Source organism: Vulpes lagopus, chromosome 11 (genome assembly GCF_018345385.1).
Source record: "Vulpes lagopus strain Blue_001 chromosome 11, ASM1834538v1, whole genome shotgun sequence".
NCBI lineage: Eukaryota > Metazoa > Chordata > Mammalia > Carnivora > Canidae > Vulpes > Vulpes lagopus.
Genome location: NC_054834.1, coordinates 89,888,978 through 89,909,023, shown reverse-complemented (window position 1 = coordinate 89,909,023; position 20,046 = coordinate 89,888,978). Strand labels below are relative to the sequence as shown.

Genomic DNA, 20,046 nt, shown 5'->3' with positions numbered 1-20,046 from the left:
AGATTCTCTCTCCCTCTCCCTCCCCCTGACCCCTCCCCCTGCTTGCATGTGCTCTTTCTCTCTATCTAAAGTAAATTTTAAAAATCTTCTTAAAAATAAAATATCCAGATTTTCTTGAGACTTGATTAGACTGTGCTCTTGACTTCCTTCTCTCCCATCTCCCACACTAAGAAGTCAAATTGAAGTCTAAGAAATATTTCATACAGTCTACCTACTCTACTGAGAAAATTATAATTTTGCAATAAAACTTCCATTTTATATATATATATATATATATATATATATATATATATATATATATATTTAAATAGAAATGGTTACCAACACAATTAATTGCCTTTCCATCATGTCTCCACAAAACAATAGTTTTTAATACTTTGTGGTCTTGGACTTTAAAAAAAAAAACCTAATAATGAACTCTTTCATCACTATACCTTAAAAACCTCTACCTTCCTTGATATTTTCCTATAACTTCCAGGGACTTGGAAAGTGGGATTAGTATAAACTTAGGGTTCTCTCCCTCCCCTCTCCCTCCCTTTCTCTTTCTCTCCCTCTTCCTCTTTCTCTCTCCTTCTCCATCTTCTTAGCAATTTATCTATTTACCAGACAAAAGGAGTTTTTCACTTCTTTAAAATACAGATACCACTTAAGAAACTAATATCAATCTGAGCCAGATGTTGCATGCTGTATAAGTCAGTAATCACTTATCAAGCCCCAGTAGCCAGCAAATAAAGTTGCAAAGATGACAGTACTGGGGAAATGTTATATCTGTGAGAAAATTTGCAGAAAGAAGTAGGTCAGGGGATCCCTGGTTGGCGCAGTGGTTTGGCGCTTGCCTTTGGCCCAGGGCGCGATCCTGGAGACCCGGGATCGAATCCCACATCAGGCTCCCGGTGCATGGAGCCTGTTTCTCCCTCTGCCTATGTCTCTGCCTCTCTCTCTGTCTCTCTGTGACTATCATAAATAAATAAAAGTTAAAAAAAAAAAAGAAGTAGGTCAGAACTTAACCTTTTCAGGCTTCACTATTTCCTCTGGAATTAGTTCTATTGGATTTGAACTGAAGCAAATTGAAGAAACTCTTTGTGGCACCTGGTAATCTGCAGTTTCAAATTTAGGCCATTTTACCTTTAGCAACCTACCTTCCTTCCCCCCTCCACCCCTCCTCCCTTCTTCTTTTCCTTCCTTTTCAACATGACCAATGCTGTAAAAAAGGGGTTTGATTTTTAAAGAATTCATGTTTATTAAGATTAATGTCTCCACTAATCAAATCATAATGATTCTGACAAAAACGTGAATAAGTATAAAATGTGGAATTAAAAACAAAATTCTATTTTAAATAGAAAATCAACCCCACTAATCCTTTATTGTATCTCATAATGTTATTTGGACTTCGAATGAATCGAATTTACCTATAAAAATTTGACACATATTAAATATAAGATTTTGTGAGATGGTATATACTACAAAATGTATGAAGAGCAAGTACAATCCTAAATATATGTATCTTTTTAGTGAAATTAAATTGTAAGTTGCTTTATCAGTTTTTAAAAATATTCTTTCTAGTTAGGCTGATAAGGAGGAAAGTTCAGGAGTTTCAGTGTCATTATCAATTTTGAATACCACTTCAGCCCTTAATAACTATATGACAATAGGGCAGCCCGGGTGGCTCAGCAGGTTAGTGCCACCTTCAGCCCAGGGCCTGATTCTGGAGACCTGGGATCGAGTCCCACGTCAGGCTCCCTGCATGGAGCCTGCTTCTCTCTCTCTCTCTCTCTCTCTGTGTGTCTCTCATGAATAAATAAATAAAAATCTTAAAAAATCTGTATGCCATTGGGCAATTAGGTAATTATTCAACCTCAAGGGCCTAATAAATAGCGAAAATAATACTAATGTTAGCATTAATTATGACAGTGTAAAAAAGAATACCAAGGATAAAACAAGCACTTGATAAAGAATACAGCCCTCCCCTTCTCTTCACATCTGTAGACTGGGGACAACAATTATAGTACCTACTCAGGGCTGTAGTGAGGGGCTTAAATTGAGTTTAGATTGAAAGCTGCAATGTATTAGGTAAGTGTTAGCTATTATCACTGCTATCAATGTTGTTCTAATTGTTATGGTTACTAAATAATACTAAGGTTTCACTACTGGTGAAATTGTCTTTTGAGAAACTGTATTTCTGGTAATTCTCTTGGTGATTTCAAAAATTAAGGATTCTAAATTTCAAAGTTTCAACAGCTCGTGTTGGTACAAAAGCCACAGGCACCCAGTGAACATTTACTGCAATATATAATCAGGGTTTTTAGCGCAAATCTCACATTAAACATGAGAGAGATAATCAAGTGCAATTGAACACCACTGTTTATTTAGTGTCATAAATATTCCTCAGCACCCCACCTAAGAATTTTGGGTACACTTCCAGAAAAATTTTGCTTCAGTTCTCCTTGAAACAAGGGTTTGAAGAATGATTCTTCCGATGAAGTTTTGTATGTGAATGGGAACCACTACACAGATGGTCTGAAAGAACACATGGTTCATTTCTAGGAACCTGCCACTCAGAAGACCCATAGTCACTGGGTCCAGGCACAGTAGTGTAGCTAAGAAGGGATGGGGACCATCTGCTGATAATTTCTCCTGTGGAAAATTGTCCCAAGATGTTTGAGTCTTCAGCAAAACCTCAAAACCATAAACTTCCCAAGCTCAGTGGGATATACACTCTAAAAATGCTTTCTTGGGATTTTAGAAAGTTGCAAAACTCACAAAGTCTCGGAGGTGACAAACACAACACTTGATCATTACAATTCTGAAAGTACTGCGCCATCCAAGGAGAAGGTGGTTTTATTTCTACCAAACTCTGGCATATCTTAAAAAAAAAAATGGTCTGTTACGAAAACACAATTTCTGCTAAAATATCATTGGCTAATGATATTTTACCTGATGTGGAGAAGAGAACCTCTTTTCATATGTCAGCCTGCTTCCTTCTAAGGAAAAACGGAAACCTTTTCTTCTTATACTGTCTTCGGATTCGGATTTGCGAACCCCGTCTTCCTTCTCTTCTTCTCCAGACTGCTCTTTCTGCTTCTTTTTCTTCCTTCTGTTTTTCAGCTCTTTTTCACTCTTGGAGCTCAACTTTGATGCTACTGAAGAACTCTCTGAGAAAACTCCTATCCCACCAGCACCACTGAACTCTCTTGATTCTGCAGATGCGGCTGCAGCTGCTGCCTGGAAGCACATATGTGAAATGGTAGTTGCATACAAACCTTAAAAACTTTATCCCCATTTACTGCTTAATCTGTCTTCAGTATCATGAATACAATCTTGAAAGACAATTCTCCATTATGGTCCATATTTTGGAAAACCATGCATTGTCATTAGACCAATTAAAGAATTAAACTTTAAAGACACATGGAAGATGATACGTGTGACTTTGAGGGAAACTTTAAAGATCTGGCCTCTTACTATGCTCTCTAATTATTCAATAATATGAGCAAGACATTCAAATATCATAACAATTTTTTATGACTTAACCACTCTATTAAGAAGAAAACAATTTAAGAACGATTTCCTGTTTTAACCTGATCTATCACACTTCCACTGGACAATAACTTTTAGCACCAGTCTAAATCATTGAACTTAATTCAGCCAACTATTTTAATAAGTGTTTTGTCTGTCTTTCACATAAATGGAGCATTTCACTAAGAAATGTACAAGAAAGGGATCCCTGGGTGGCTCAGCAGTTTAGCTAGTGCCTGCCTTTGGCCCAGGGCATGATCCTGGGGTCCTGGGATCGAGTCCCACATCGGGCTCTCTGCATGGAGCCTACTTCTCCCTCTGCCTGTGTCTCTGACTGTCACTGTCTGTGTCTCTCATGAATAAATAAATAAAATCTTTAAAAAAAAGAAAAAGAAATGTACAAGAAAAACATATTACAGATTTTATATATATATATATCATATATATATATGAATCTCAGATCAATGGCATCTGACTGAATTTCTAAATTATAATAGTACAGCTTTGGGAAAGACATAGTATTCTAGGTTGTTGCTGTTACCTCAGTATATTTTATCTACCTGACCTTTATTAAATATTTAGGATACTTAGTATTAAAGGGGAACTGTAGTCAAGATCCACGGGAAGCCAAAAATAGGCAATTGGAATAGTTAATGCCAATAAGTCAAAGAAATACAATTAGAGCAATCTTTGCCTCATTTTGAAGTCTTATCAAGCCCAAATTAAATTATTTTAACAGAATAGGAGGCAAAGAATGTAGTCATTTACTATATTTACATACCAGGGCTTTTTTCTTATGCAATCCATAAACTTGGGTTTAAACACCCTTCAGGGGCACTTGATGGGATGAGCACTGGGTGTTATTATATATGTTGGCAAATTGAACACCACACCAATAAAAAATAAATTTATTAAAAAAATGCCAAAATAACAAAATAGATTAATAAGCTTTTCTGGGTAAAATAAGTAAATAAAGAGAATTTGTTCATTTTTTCAAAAATAAATAAATAAATAAACACCCTTCAAATAAAAAAAAAAATATTATATATGTCTTTGTTTTTCCAGATTCTAGGAAATAATCTCGGTTTGACTCTGTTTTCTGACCTTTCCCATCTCTACTGACACTAACAAACAAGCAACTATAACAAATTCATCTTCCCCAGGAAATCAAGAAAATACTTCGATTGAGGGCATGTAGGCCTAAGTATTTTGTGAGTCTGAGTAAATGAGGAGTCACAAGGGAGAAAAAAGTGTCATTAAAGCAATCATAGTTCTTGATGTTTTGATGCCATCAGCATTGACAGTAATCAACATAAAATAATAATCTCCTAAAAATCAAACAGGTTTCTAAAACCAAACACATATGACATGTTTCAAATGCTACTTTTATCCACTGCTGATTTTGTGTAGTAAATGCTACTGACCTCATCAGTGTGGTCAGAGGATTGAAATCAACAAACACAAAAGAGTTCTATGTTTGCTAACTATACCTGAGCTTCTTCTTGTTGTTTTTTTAGCTGTTCGAGCATCTGCTGAAATTCAGCTTCTTTCTGTTCAGCTTCCTCAAGAGTTGCCTGATTCTGTTCCTCGTAGGCCATAGCCACCACAGCCAGGATTAAATTTATAAGGTAGAATGAGCCCAAGAAAATGACCAGCACAAAAAATATCATGTATGTTTTCCCAGCAGCACGTAGCGTCTGCAAAAATGTAAGAGATATTTTATTAAATTTTATATAGATATTAAAAGTTCACACTCCCAAGTAATAAAGTATTTTGTAGCAGTTCCCTTGATCTCAGTATTTCATGCTTCCCAGAGGAATCATTTTATCTGTTCTCACCAGTTGGTAAAGGTTTTCCCAGAAGTCTTGAGTCATGAGACGAAATAATGACAAGAAGGCCCAACTAAAGGTATCAAAGCTTGTATAGCCATAGTTGGGGTTTCTACCAGCCTTCACACAGATGTATCCTTCCGGACACTGGCTGTAATTAGATTAAAAGAAAGAGAAAGTCAGTACTGCAAGTCTGCTGGGTGACTTCCCTGTTTTTATAGATGCCATAGTCTATTTTATACGACAGTAGGGAAAACAGATGTCTCTCACCTTACCCAGCACTTAACTCAGCACTATGTGGACTGATTTACATAATAACAGAATGTATTAAGTCTATTTGTGTGTTCCTCTGTGATTCATAATTGTCATTATATTTATCATGTCTCCATATAAAAGCAATCATATCATGATGAATATCTTCTGGGACTTGTAGACATGAACAGAAGAATAGTCTACCCAGAAAAAAAACAATTTTCACTGAAGATATCTAGAGGCAAAGTGTGCGTGTGAGTGTGGCAGTAGGGAAGTGGGATGAAGGAACGATGGATGGGGACACATGGAGATGAGGGAGTGACTCTGCACACTGACAGTTTCCTAGTTATGACCTAAATGATCAAGCCAAACCTGGCCTCAATATTGTGCCTGACATTTCTGGGCTGCATGATCTTGGGTAAGTCTCCCAACTTTGCTAATCTTCAAGTACCTCAGATGTAAGAAAGGGCTAATGATAATGTCCACAATATCATCTTCCACTGAAGAACATTAGACTTATTCTATGGTTCTAAATTCTTACCAAACAGGGAAAGGTAATTGTTTCTCTGAATTTTCCTAGGCTTTAGCTCCAGGTGCAATACTTCTTAATAACAAAGTTCAGATGTCAATCATAATAATCAAAAGCACTTATTGAATGCTGTAATAGCTACATACTCACTAATCCACTTAATCCTCACAGCAACTCTCTTATTATACCCATTTATCACATGAGGAAACTAAGGCCAGGGCAGGGGGTATTATTTGTTAGAGTCTTGAATCTATGCAAACTTTCCAGCCTGCGTTCTTAACCACTTTGCTAAAATATGCTCGACACACACTCACCATGACTCAGATACTGACATTATCTTCAGAGATCTTACATTTGAAGCCATGGAGACCACATTAGCATATATAAAATATCACACTTACAAAAGTACATGCTTATGAATTCCATTAACTTAATCTTCTAATACATATGTACTGCTTTTCTGTTTTCCAATGAACTAATTTGGAAGATTAGCTGTGACCTAGTATGGAAAAATAATTGCCGCATATAAGTGTGTGAAGGAGGTGAGAATCCACACTTATTTCAGCTATTTTGAGAATCAGTGTGAAGTGGAATTTATGGAGGGCTCTGAATGAGGAGCCAGCGAGGGCTGGGTGGGTGGGAGGTGGCAATGGACTTGGGCCGATGGAGCAGTGTGGACTGTAATTCAATACGAAACATCACTTACCCTGCATCTGAGCTGTTGCCACAAAGCAGAGCATCATTTTGCCCTTCCAAAAAATAAAAGTGACCTATTTAAAGAGTAAGGAACAGAAAGAATCATTTAAAAAAAAAGCCCTCAAAACACTTGAGCCATTGTGTTTAGGTAATACACTTCACAAATTTTTTCAACCATAATGAAATGGACAAAATAAAAAGATGTACATGGCTAAGTGAAAATATTTTAATAATAACTGAATACTAAACAAATACCAAAATATAAAATTTTTAATTAAACAAATGTTTGGAAAATCTTTTTTAAAAAAGAATTTTTAAAAGGAAGGAATAACTATTATAGCATTCTCATGTCAGCATTTATTGCAAATGTAAACTCAAATTGCTGGGAATAGTTAAAAAAAAAGAATTGCCAAATTAAGTCTGTTTGGCACAAAAAGTGAGAGAAAGGGAAGCCTTGTTGCTTCAAATTGCTTCCATGCAAGTAAAATTTTACTTTATAAGTACTTTTTTGCCTGGACTCAAAATAGATTCAGACATTTTTTCCTACCAGTTTTAACTTAATTTCCTGTGAAAAGTGGGGTTCAGTTTTTTTTTCTTTCTATGATGCTCTAAATAAGTATTGTGTTTGGGATTTTGGCTTGATTACTATCTTTTAAAGGAACAGGATAAACTTGTTTCTTTGAAGATATATAATTTTCTAAGTATATCTAATTTCTATTCTTAGGAAATACCTTATATATAACTTTAATAAGTTGCAAAGATGGTTTAAAAAAACATACACGTACATAAATGTACAAATTCACATACAAAAACACATAAACACTAAAACACATACATATACTCCACAAAAAATTATTATAATTGTTTTTAGGACTACTTAAAGCCTATATCGAAGGAATACCCTAATGTACTATGCAGGGAAATATGGGCCATAGGTTTGCAAAAAGTTTTAGATCCTTACCTCACAATATATACCAAAACATATTTCTAGATTATTAAAAATTGGAGATTTAAAAACAAGTCTATTAATATAATACATAGAATATGTGTTTTCTGTATAGAAGCATTTTCTAAACTTAGAGAAAAATGAAAACAAATTTGATGACTATGTTGCCTAAAAAATAAAATCACTTAAGCATCACAAACAAGCAGTAAGATGAAAAACAAGCTAAATATATTTGCCCAAAAAAGACAAAATGTTAACATGCTTTATAAATTAAAGAATTCATATGAATTTCTCCAAAATTTACTATCACTTGATGAAGTAATGGGTAAAAAAATCAACAGATAATTCACATTTTATGAAATATAAAACTTGCTAATGATACTAATAAACATAGTTTAACAGTTCTACTGCAATAATACTTAAGGAACAAGAGGAGCACTTTTCTTTCTACCAAAAGATTTTAAAATACAGTAATAGTCAATATTAGGGAGAGTTCAGTAAGATGATCAGTGACGTAGGGAGTATATAGTGGTATGATCTCTCTTTAGAGCAATCTGACACTCTATCTCCATAGCTTTACTCTTGTTATATCCTTTGATACCCACTCCCAACAACCAAACTCTATCAATAGAAATTTATCTGAAGGAAATAATCAGAAATAGAGAAAAGATTAATGTGCAAATATTGTTACTGTGCTGCTATTTTAACATTGATAATTAGGAAACCTCATAAATAATGAAATTTAAGAAAACTATCCGATGAATCTTAATCTCTGTTATAGAAATCTTTATAAGAATACTAACTCTTAAAACAATTTGAAATGGGATGAAACTTCAGATGGTTCTAAAAACTATGAAGGATGCCTTAGAATAAGTATCCCAGTGGAATACTGATAATCAGCAGACCAATGGGAGTTGGTTAGCTAATTGCACATGGAGAAGGAGGGACTTAGACATCCAAATGACAGAGAGGCTGGCTTCAACGATAAGAAATCATACTGATGTATATGGCCTCATAAGTCTATGTCCATTCCTAAATAAAACCAAACTATACCGATAAACGACTCTAATACAATGATTGACATCGAAAAGATAAATTACAATAACAGTTTGAGTTTACACTTTCCCATCATCAATAAGCGAATGGATAATTTGGGACTGCTTAACTTTCTGATAAGTACTCAAATGCCTATTTCCATCTTGGTGAATGATTTCTCTATTTCCAGTGCATTTCATACACACTCAATACATATAGTGAGTCAACCAAATAAGGCCAAGTTATTTTTCTCCAGTGTTCCTAACCATGCATTTCAATGTAATACACCATTCAAACTGCTGATTTATTTACTAATGACTGAGGATTCCTTCCTGACCAATGCTTACCAAGTTTTTATTTGTTTGTTTGTTTTTTTTTTGTTAATACAGCACAAAATGGTATTGCTTTCAATGCTGGTTTAGGAAAAAGATAATGCATTTCCAAATGATAACTTCTATCATACGACTGATAGGTAAGGAAAAAGGAGCAAAATATCATTATCATAAGGATCATTTGATTTCCATATCACATGTATTTTCTTAAATTGGTTAAGTCATTTAGTTCACATTAAAATTGAGACAACTTCCTGCTATATGTATTTGTCTAATTAAAGGACTAAACAACTTAATGGTTAAAAAAGTATATCTTACTTTTATCCTCAATATATTCATCCCAGTTAAACATGCTCACTGTCCTATTGAACATGGTACCGTTCCCATCCAATGAATTATTAAAGAAGGAAGTGATGTTTATTTCAAAGGAAGAATTATCTGGGGGCCATTGCAAGCATTTATTCCGCAGGTTGCCCATAAACAGCTGCAGTCCTATGAGTGCAAACACACTCAGACAGAACACAGTCAGAATCATTACATCAGAGAGCTTCTTCACCGACTGGATCAGGGCCCCCACAATGGTCTTCAGGCCTATGAATAAAATCAGAGGGAGGAATGTCAATATACTATTCAACAGCTACTTTGTTGACAAAAAACATCATGAGCTTGTCCTGGAAAATAAAGATGTCATGCAGAATGCCAACAATATTAGTTTAATGTTTGTGACTAAATAACATTTTCATGAAAAGCCTGTAGCTGGTGAAAATGAATGAAAGCAGAACTTGTATGTTCATTAGAAAACCATGAATGGAAATGAACTGAAAGTGTTCCAAATACCCCTCAGAGCAAAAGAAATGATTTTGTTATTCATGCTTAAACATCAACCTTGTGTAAATATTTTGCTTGTATTTGCAGATGTCTTACTCCCTAACCTCTTATTGATTTTAGAAAAATCTATATGAATAAAGCAGTAAGAAATCTTGAAGTCAATGGATTATGAAGTTAAATACTTGTGAATTCTGCAAGTTTGAATATGGGTTAAAAAAGGAAGACATCTGAAAACTGAGCCCCATGCAGCACTCATGCTATCTCTTGCTCTTTCATTTATCTGCAGATAAGAAAATCACCAGTTTTCAACCTAGATGGTCAAATTTGCATCAGTCTGAACGCCTCACAGTTTAGCTTCTATGCGGAAAGCTTGATGTTGCAGGATGCAAACCATGTAGCCTGTTGCTGCAAATGCCTCATGCAAAGACTCGTTAAACTCAAAGGCTGATTTAGAACAGTTTTAAAGAAAGCAAGAAGTAAAAGCAAAGAATCAAATCCATCCAAAATATGATGTCCTGATTCTTGCTTTTTTTTTTTTTTTTACATATTTTTTTGCAACGTGTGACAAGCAAAAGGCTTATGCACAAAAAGCTGAGATTGTAGCACCAATGCAGTAAAGTCAGCCTCGGTGTTTAACCTAGCTCTCACCTGGAATGACTGAAATTGTTTTCAGTGCTCGGAGAACTCTGAATGTTCTCAGCGCTGAGACATTGCCCAGATCCACAAACTCTGTCACGTATCTGTAATAGGGAGTTCACACACAACACAATAACAAAACACAAGAAACAGTTGGAGATATAAGGGGCCTACCACCTTATACCAGTTTCTTCTTACCTGGAATTACAGAAATAGTTTTCAAAGCTCTCAAGACTCTGAAAGTTCGAAGAGCTGAAACATTGCCTAGGTTTACAAATTCTGTTACATACCTGTAGAATTAAATCAGAGTTATTCAGAATTTCGGGAAATCTAAGTCTATGTTGGTCTTTCATCAAGACCTTTTCAACTTCAATGAGTGTTGCCATCAGATTTCCCAATTAAGAGAAAAATGGAATTGTCTTTAATCATTATCTATGTTACTTGGGTACTTTATTTTACAACTTTACAGTCCTAATTGAATCCAAAGTTATACAATTTACTACTAGATTCTTAATTTCTCCAAAGTGCATTATTTGATTAGATGAAAAATATTCTAAGTTCACATGAAAACTAAGAAAAATGCTTGATCTGTCAAGGGAAGCCAACCAAGAAGAAATATAGTGTAGGCTCCCACCAATTATCTATTATTCCAGGATGGAAAATGTATGAAGATACTTACGCAAAAGTAATGACTGTGAAATCCAACCAATTCCATGGATCCCGGAGAAATGTGAAATCTTCTAAACAAAAGCCCCTTGCAAGTATTTTTATAAGTGATTCAAAAGTATAAATTCCTGTAAAGGTGTACCTGAGAGGAAATAGCCAAGCCCACATTAAAGATCTAGTAGGTAATTGACATGTACATGTGTTAAAGGAAATCTAACAAGCAAAAATTAGAAGCTTCCATATGGGTATGTACTATCTTCCTATGATGTAAGCTTAGATAGAGTTTTAAGGCAAAAGAAACATCATATTCTAAAAGACATTCTCATTGAGTATGAGTAAACAAGTATTGTATTTGCTACATTAACTAATTTGAAATATACATAGCTTATAATATCTATATGATGATATTACCTGAAATATACTGGATTGGTCTGATTTAAGCAAATAGGTATTAACCTCTAAATTAATGAAGCATTGTGTTTAATAAAATATGTATCATTAAGTGCCATGAAATATATACTAATAAAAGATAGAGAGGTGACAGCTGAGACGCTTGGGTGGCTCAGTTGGTTAAAAGTTGCACTCTTGATTTCAGCTCAGGTTATGATCTCAAGGTTGTGGGATCAAGATCCTCATCAGGCTCTGCACCCAGTGGGAAGTTTGCTTGAGGATTCTCTCTCCCTCTGCCCCTCCCCCTGGAGGTGCTCTCTTTCTCTCTCTCTTTCTCTGTCTCCCTCTCTCTAAAATAAATAAATAAAGAAAAAGAAAGAAAGAAAGAAAGAAAGAAAGAAAGAAAGAAAGAAAGAAAGAAAGAAAGAAAGAAAGAAAGAAAGAAAGAAGAAAGAAAGAAAGAAAGAAGAAAGAAAGAAAGAAAGAAAGAAAGAAAGAAAGAAAGAAAGAAAGAAAGAAAGAAAGGTGACAGCCATGAGAAAAAGAACAGACAAACTAGGCATAACTTTTATCATTGGATATTAGTAATCACTGAAGATATTCAAAAGAATATGAGACTCACAAAGAAGATAAAGGGCTACAAACATTGGCAAACAAGTACAGTAGTTTGAGTTAATGAATGAGCCACTGCAAGCTTTGTCCTATGGAAAATTAGTGGTTGAAATGATCTTGAATCATTGTTTAAACTTGTCTGGTGTAGAGGACCTAGTATGATTTGCTAAAGAAAGTGATGGAGTTTCAAGATAGTAAATTTGAAAAATAAGGGATTACAGTATTGAAAAATATTTTTTTATTTTCTACTTACTCCACATTCTTTGTCCAGTCTGGAGGGTTACTCATGGTCATAAATACACAGTTGGTGAGAATAGTGCACATAATGAGCACATTGAATAAAGTAGAAGAGTATTGTCAAGGAAGACAAAATTCAATGGAAAAATCTTACTTTTTGCCCCACCATGCCTTTTACATCATGAAGCTTAGAACTTTTATGCCCCTATTATTTTATTCCTGAGTCCAACTTTTCCGTTTCTGTAATTCAACAACCACATATTTAGGCAATGTCAGGCCCAGCCCTCAACTATTTTGAGGCCATTTTTTAGGGGTTTCTTAGTAATTAAAGAGATGGGGTCATTGATAAATAATTTATCAATTTAAGTTTTTTAAATGACAGATTCAACTTAACTACTAAGCTGCAAGTTCAGTGTGTCTGTAAATCACGACAAAAATTCAACAAAAGAATTTAAGTGATCACTTAAATTCATTATAATTCCATTATAAGGATCATTCTGGTAGGATGTATTTAATATGATCCTTTTTAAGTTGAGTGTATAATACATGGTAATTGCTGATAAAATTTGAAATAGTAAGAAAAGATGGCTGGTATTAGTGATGGCATGTCTTGGTTTTGTAACTGTGGCCAAATTACTTGTAATGTACCTAAAACTCGGTTCAATTCACTATAAAAGTGAGAAAAAAATTACCATTTCACAGAATTGCTATGAGGATCTAATTAGTTAAAATACACAAAAGCTCCTATGCTTAATGTGCCTGGCAAAGGAAAGATGCTCAATAAATTGCTTTCCTAACTTCCTGAATCATAAAGAACATAACTTTTAACAAACATCTGGTTTGTGTCACTGTACCCACTTTGCCTTTGCAGATAGAGCTGATGTCCTTCACTTTCCTTTATACTGAAAAACAATGAAAACTCAGAGAAAATATATTCAGCTGTAAGATAATTAAAATAACTTTCAGAGTTAAGAAAAAGCATAAGAAAGATTCTGTTGCAATTATGTAAAACCACAACCTTTATCAATGTAAACTCAAACGCAATAATACAAATCCCAGAAATTGAATAGATGCTATTTATAATCCTTCTTACTCTTAATTTTTATTATAAATTTTCACATTACTGGCACATAACAAAATAGTAACATGATTTTAAGTGCAGTAAAATAGGACAGTGAGTAGCCAATGCTGCATTAATCTACAATGGAAATTTCTTTGCATCTACAACTGCCTTTAGTCAAAGTAATTCATTTTTCATTTTTACTAACAGTGACAGAAGGTACTTGCTTACTTCTCAGCTTGTTCCAATGCATCCACATAAAAACAGTCCTAAGTGAATGATGTGGATCAGCCACGTGAGGGCACTAGCACCTAGAGAACACTTTAGGGAAAAAAAACACCATTTGGAAGAAGAAACATCTACTTTTTCTTAATTGCTAGAAATAAAAGTAAAAAAAATTCAAGATGATTTGCTATTAGTATATAAAACTAGAAGATCTTCTCCGTCTGCTGGCCTGCTAGGTCCTACGGGAGAAAACAACTCCCTTTGGCAGATTGGCACCATTCTAAAAATACATGGTTCTGAACCCCCACAGTCCTCTACACAGTCCTGTATTTCTCCACTTAGCTCCATCTCCTACCCTCTGCAAACACAATTCCAATTCTCTAATCCTCTCTGATCTCCAACCCTTCCCCCAACCCCACCTTCCCACCTGAAGCTGATGTCCTTATTTCCTACTCACTGAAAGAAAAGATAGCATCAGACTGCCAGGTCTCTATTTCCCATCCCCAAGCTAATAAACTTCTCTGGAAGCTTCAGGACCTATTCTTTATTCCCACCTGTTTCAATGGGGTAATTTTTCAATGCCTCCACTCATACTCTGGACACCTTCTTCCTTTCCAGAATACTTCAGAAATCTCATCACTTTTTTTCTCTTAGGTTCAGTATCTCCCACACTATTGGGAACTTCCTATCAATATAAGCTTGCTTAAGCCTCTTTTATCTTGGGGGAGGGCAGACTTTCTCCCAACATTGAATCTTCTGTAAGTTACTTATAGCCCAAATTTTCCTCAATTTCACAGCCAAACTTCTTGAAAGAGCCATTTATCTTTTCTCGCCCTCATGTACCCAGTACATCTTCAGTCTACTAGCTTTTCTATCTAAAGATGGTAGAGTCTTTATATTTTTTCACTAAAGGAAAGGTCAATTTTGAGTTCTTATTTGACTTGCTCTCTCAGCAGTATTCAGCAAGGAAGATTCTTCCCTTTTTCATTATGTTTTCTTCCCTTCCCTTTATTGAAGTCCTAATTCCCTGGTTTCCTCATGCCTCGTGGGCAACAATTTCTTTGCATCCTTTGAAATGTTGCAATTCCCTTTAAAAAAGGAGATATGATATCTCAGCCATTTCCCCCCTCTCCTGCTATATTCATCCTAGCAGAGTTCATCAACAGAGTCAAGTACCATTTATGTAGCCACCATCTCAACAACTTCTCTCAAGGTTAGACGTCTGCTCAACTCTCCACAATCAAGTGTTCAAAAGGCATCTGTACTATATATCTCATTGATACTTTAATCATTTAGAAGAATTTGAGTTCTAAAACTAAGGTAAAAATCTTTTCATCTCATCCTTCCCCCCGACCCTCCATACTGCTCTTTGAATCCCTGTATCTTATAAAATATTCCATGATCCAGCCAGGAAGCAATCCCAGATTTTTCTCTCTCCCTAAACCTCTGCATCCAATTTAGCACTAAAATCTGTCAATTCTATCGGTCAATTCTTGGTTATCACTGGATTCAGTACACTTTTGCATCCTCCTATCACTAAAAAATCCAGTGCCACCAAGTATAACTTAGATTATTGCAGTTTCCCTCAAACTGGTCTTTCTGAATCCAGGTTTAGTTCTTTTTGATCCATTCTGCATCCTGTGCCAAAATGACCCGTGTAAATGCAATTTGGATGATTTCAATAGCTTTCCACTATTCTGAGGATGATAATCTAACACAGTCTAGACTGTAGAAGGTATGACCCCTGTCTACTCCTCTAGTTTTGTATTTTTTACTTGTTTTTTTTTTGTATTCTTTACTCTTAATTGCATTCTTCTATGTTACTGTAATTGTTTTACAGCATCTAATGAAATATTCACTTTCTCAACTAAGAGTCTTTGCAAATGCCACCTCCTCTCCCTACAAATGCTCTCTACTGCACTATAGCCAACTTACACTTATTTTTTAGTACTCATTTTGAAAAAATATTTCTCATAGAAAGTTATTCACCACAATAAATCACCTGTTTAGGTCTACCAGTTATATATCCCCATAGCATCTTATACTATCCTTCCAATGACTAATTTTAATGCTGATCTTTTCTTCTACTAGACAGCTTTGTGGGCAGACACCATGTCTATAGTATTCCCCCACTAAATCCTTGCCATTTTGCACAGTTGACTACTGAATGAAATAAAATTTGCAACTCATTTACTACTAAATGGAATGACATTTTTCCTTTTTAATGATTTTTGAGGATTGATTGATATGGGATAAAAATACAGCATGAAATTTGTCTTCATGTATATTGAATACACAAGTTTCTGCACTTCGTTTTTTGAAAGAGAACAGAAGGCAAACATAGGTGGAAATTAATAACCTCATGGGATTTATGTCACATAATGATCTGAGTCATGGTTTTATGACCCTTAAAAAAGATTTACTCTTTATATTGGTAGAATTTAATAATATATAATGAAGTTAATATATAAATTTCAATATTATTAAGCAATAGACTGATTATTGTCCTATAAGTTACAATTAATGAAGTATTTATGCTCAAACGGGAATTTTCCATATTGCATTACTATCCTTTTATTTTTTTTTATTTTTTTTTTATTTTTTTTTTTATTTATTTATGATAGTCACAGAGAGAGAGAGAGAGGCAGAGACACAGGCGGAGGGAGAAGCAGGCTCCATGCACCGGGAGCCTGATGTGGGATTCGATCCCGGGTCTCCAGGATCGCGCCCTGGGCCAAAGGCAGGCGCCAAACCGCTGCGCCACCCAGGGATCCCCTACTATCCTTTTAATAATAAAAATATACTTAAGTTAAAGATCCTGACAGACATTCTGGAAAGGAAAGCAAATAAAACTATTTTGTTTTTAAAAGAAAATAAGTGATAACTACAGTTATCTTTTTTTATAAATAGCTTTTTATTTAATAGGTATCTCTAAATAGGTTGTGTATCAGAATTCATCAACTTTTAAAAATCACTGTGGATTAGTTTTATCAGTCACATACTTTTAAAATTCCTGGAATTTGGTTAACGACTTTTTGTAGACTTTTGTATGGTTTTAGATAATCATAATAAATATACAGGTACCAAAAAGATGTAGGTATGGATTATGTGTTGGTGATACCACATGTTGAAAAAGCACAGAAACCCCACATCAAGACAGATTTCAAGAGGCAAGAACTAGTAATAAAATATGTAAATCCTACATTGTTTTCTAAATATATAGGCCAAGACATTAACAAAGTATATATATATATATATATATATATATATATATTTTATATATAAAATATTTTATAATTTTATTTATTTATTTATGAGAGACACAGATTGAGAAGCAGAGACATAGGCAGAGGGAGAAGCAGGTTCTATGCAGGAAGCCTGATGCAGGACTCCATTCTGGGAATTCCGGGATCACGCCCTGAGTCAAAGGCAGATGCTCAACCGCTGAGCAACCCAGGTGTCCCAACAAAGTCTATTTTTTCAAAATAATGTATCCCAGAACAATATTTCCTTAAGAGCTTGGGTATATAAAATAAAATAGAGGAAGATTAACCTTAAATAATTTCAGGAAAAAAGGCTCTTTTAATCTATTAATTTATTTATGACAGGAATTAATAAAAATGTGTTAACCTTTGATTGGTACTGTCATTTGGCAAATATAAAATATTTCCTGCATGTATATGATGAAAAAAACTTCCAGTTTATACCAAATATGGTTTATGTAACCTTTGACATGAAACCCGATATTTAAAATATTTTAAAGCACTGAAGGAGGGCACCTGGGTGGCTCAGTCAGTTAAGCGTCTCCTTCCTCTCAGGTCATGATCCCAGCATCCTGGACTGAGCAGGGAGCCTGCTTCTCCCTCTCCTGGATCATGTTCTCTCTCACTATTTCTGTCTCTCTGTCTCAAATAAGTAAATAAAATCTTTAAAAAACCATAAAGCACTTGAAGGACAGGCCAGATGCATCTTTTACCAACTATTTTAGCAAGTTGCTTAATTCTAGGATGTTCAGTTTTCTTATGTAAATATAGGACTAATGCTTCCCTTAGAGGATACAGTTCTTTTTATTATCATTAATCATTTGTTTATTGAGTATAACATGGAGGGCATTTCTTTATTATTCTTAAAGAAGGGTCAGTCATTGTTTGGGAGTCTGTCCAGGGACTTTGTAATGTTATATAATATCCTAAGGATGTTGCTGAGGTATTCTTTAACTCTAAACTAAAGGGAGAAAGCAATTTAACATTAGAGTTTTGTTTTTGTTAACATAAAAATGGAAAATTCAAAGCAGAGTAGGCTAGACCTGTTTCCACCTATCAGTACATATTTCCAAGCTAGCAGAAATATTAACTAAATGTTATATACATCCTTTTAACTCTTGAGCTGTTTAATTCTATGCCTAACCATCTTCCTAACTGTGTGACATCACGTGATGACTTTTGAGCATTAAGAGCAGGGGAAATGGATATTGTAGGTTGTTCCCTCTCCTCTCCTACAAGCCTACACAGTTCTTTGTAGGGAAAGCCAGAACTTTTTTTATTTCTACATGGACACCATATCATTTTGGAATGACTAAAAAGCCTACTTCTTATTTAATGAATTAGTAAGTTGAAGCCACTGAAAATAACCTTTGGAATGCATACAGACAGCAATAGTGGCAATGCACCTAGGACATTATACCTGAGAGTTTTCTTCTGTTGGGTGGAAAATGCAAGGAGCACTGGGCTGAGGATGAGAAGACTTGGTCTGAAGTATCAGCTCTGCCACTGACATAAAATGTAGCCTTAGAGAGGGAGTAAACAGGCCTGGGACTCAAATTGTCCGAGAAATGAGAAAGTTGTACAATCACATTGTGTTTTGGTCACTGACAGCTCCAAACCCTGGTGTCATATAAACATTTTTAAAGTAGTGAAAGTAGTGATTTATACAGAATTCTTTGTGGAATTCCTGGGCAATGTGAGAGTTTTCCTTTACAAATCTTACAGCAGTTGCTGTTAAAATTGTCTACTACAACAAACTACAGCTATCATAGCAACAATTTATCAAGTACCTACTAGGTGCTAGTCATGATGCCAGGTACTTATCATACATTTCATTATTATTAATGTATAAATTTTAATCCAAATTTTATAGATGGATAAACTGAGATTCAAAACAGTTGTAATACCCTGGCCCGAGGTCATGGAGCAACAGGTAAATCTCAGAGGTGGAGTCTGAATCCAGGTTTTCTGACACCAAAAGCTGTTTTTCATTTTCCTATTCTGTGTGAATGACAGGCAGTCTGCACTAGTTGTGTGATTTGGAGTGTCACAGATCTTTGTTATGACTTTAAATGCCATCTAAATACTGATGTCTCCCAAAGTTTTATCTCCAGCCCAACCCTTTCCTGAACTCCAGACTTGCATTTCTGTCGAAGTACTCAGCCCTCCCACTGAATATCTAACAGCCATCTCAAAAACACATTCAAATCTAATCCTATTGCTCAGAAAATCTTGTCAGCTCTTCTGCAAAACACATCTAAGTTCCATGCCATTTTGCCACCCTCATTGTTTCTACCATAGTCCAAGCAACCAGCATCCCTCCGCTTCATAATGGCAGAAGGTCCCCAATCAATCTTCTTGCTCCTAACCTTTCCCTCCGTGCAGTCTGTTATCCTTGCAGCAGCCAGAGCAGTATTTATAAAATGTGAGTCGGGTCATGATATCCTTCTGCTGGAAATCCTTCAACCATCACTCTGCATCTCATTCAGAGTGACTTTGTTGTCCTCATCACGGTCTACAACTGCAGCCCCTGCCCTCCACTCTCACTGACCTCAGATCCTACTATACCCTGCCTTTCCCACTTCACCCCAGGCACTCTGAACTCCTTGCTGAACATACCAGTTGTACTTCTATCTTTATATTTTGCTTTCACGTTTGCTATTCTCTTTACACTTACCTTTTCCCTAGATTTCCTTGTCTCAACTCTCTCCCATCCTTTAGCTCTCTACTCAGATGGCATCTTTTTAGAGAGGACTTCTCTGATCTAAAATAATACCTTGTGCCTTCTTCTCTTTTTACAAAGTTTTATTTTTCTTAATAGCTCTTATCACTAGCTGACAAATGACTTTATTTTTCTCATCTTTCTAGTCTCTCACACATACATATACATGAATGTAACTATATGAAAGCAGAAACTTTATTTTGTTCAGTGTTGTATCCCAGTGCTTAGAAGAACACCTACCATATGTTAGGTACTTAATAAATCTTTGCAAATGA

The 20,046-nt window shown here is 35.2% G+C and overlaps 1 protein-coding gene across 2 annotated transcripts in view; it reads right to left on the bottom strand.

The window, feature by feature from the left end:
• Nucleotides 1–20,046, bottom strand: part of LOC121471826 (sodium channel protein type 2 subunit alpha) — a 209,607-nt gene that overhangs the window by 59,107 nt on the left and 130,454 nt on the right. The window contains exons 4-11 of one of the 2 annotated variants that reach the window (XM_041722667.1): nt 12,518–12,607; nt 11,276–11,404; nt 10,795–10,886; nt 9,451–9,723; nt 6,830–6,893; nt 5,352–5,493; nt 5,004–5,210; nt 2,935–3,222 (exon numbers count right to left, since the gene is read on the bottom strand). In XM_041722667.1, coding sequence (XP_041578601.1) covers nt 2,935–3,222; nt 5,004–5,210; nt 5,352–5,493; nt 6,830–6,893; nt 9,451–9,723; nt 10,795–10,886; nt 11,276–11,404; nt 12,518–12,607 — 1,285 coding nt within the window. Of the gene's footprint in view, nt 1–2,934; nt 3,223–5,003; nt 5,211–5,351; nt 5,494–6,829; nt 6,894–9,450; nt 9,724–10,608; nt 10,701–10,794; nt 10,887–11,275; nt 11,405–12,517; nt 12,608–20,046 lie in introns of both variants that reach the window. The other variant, XM_041722668.1, reaches the window with a different exon arrangement.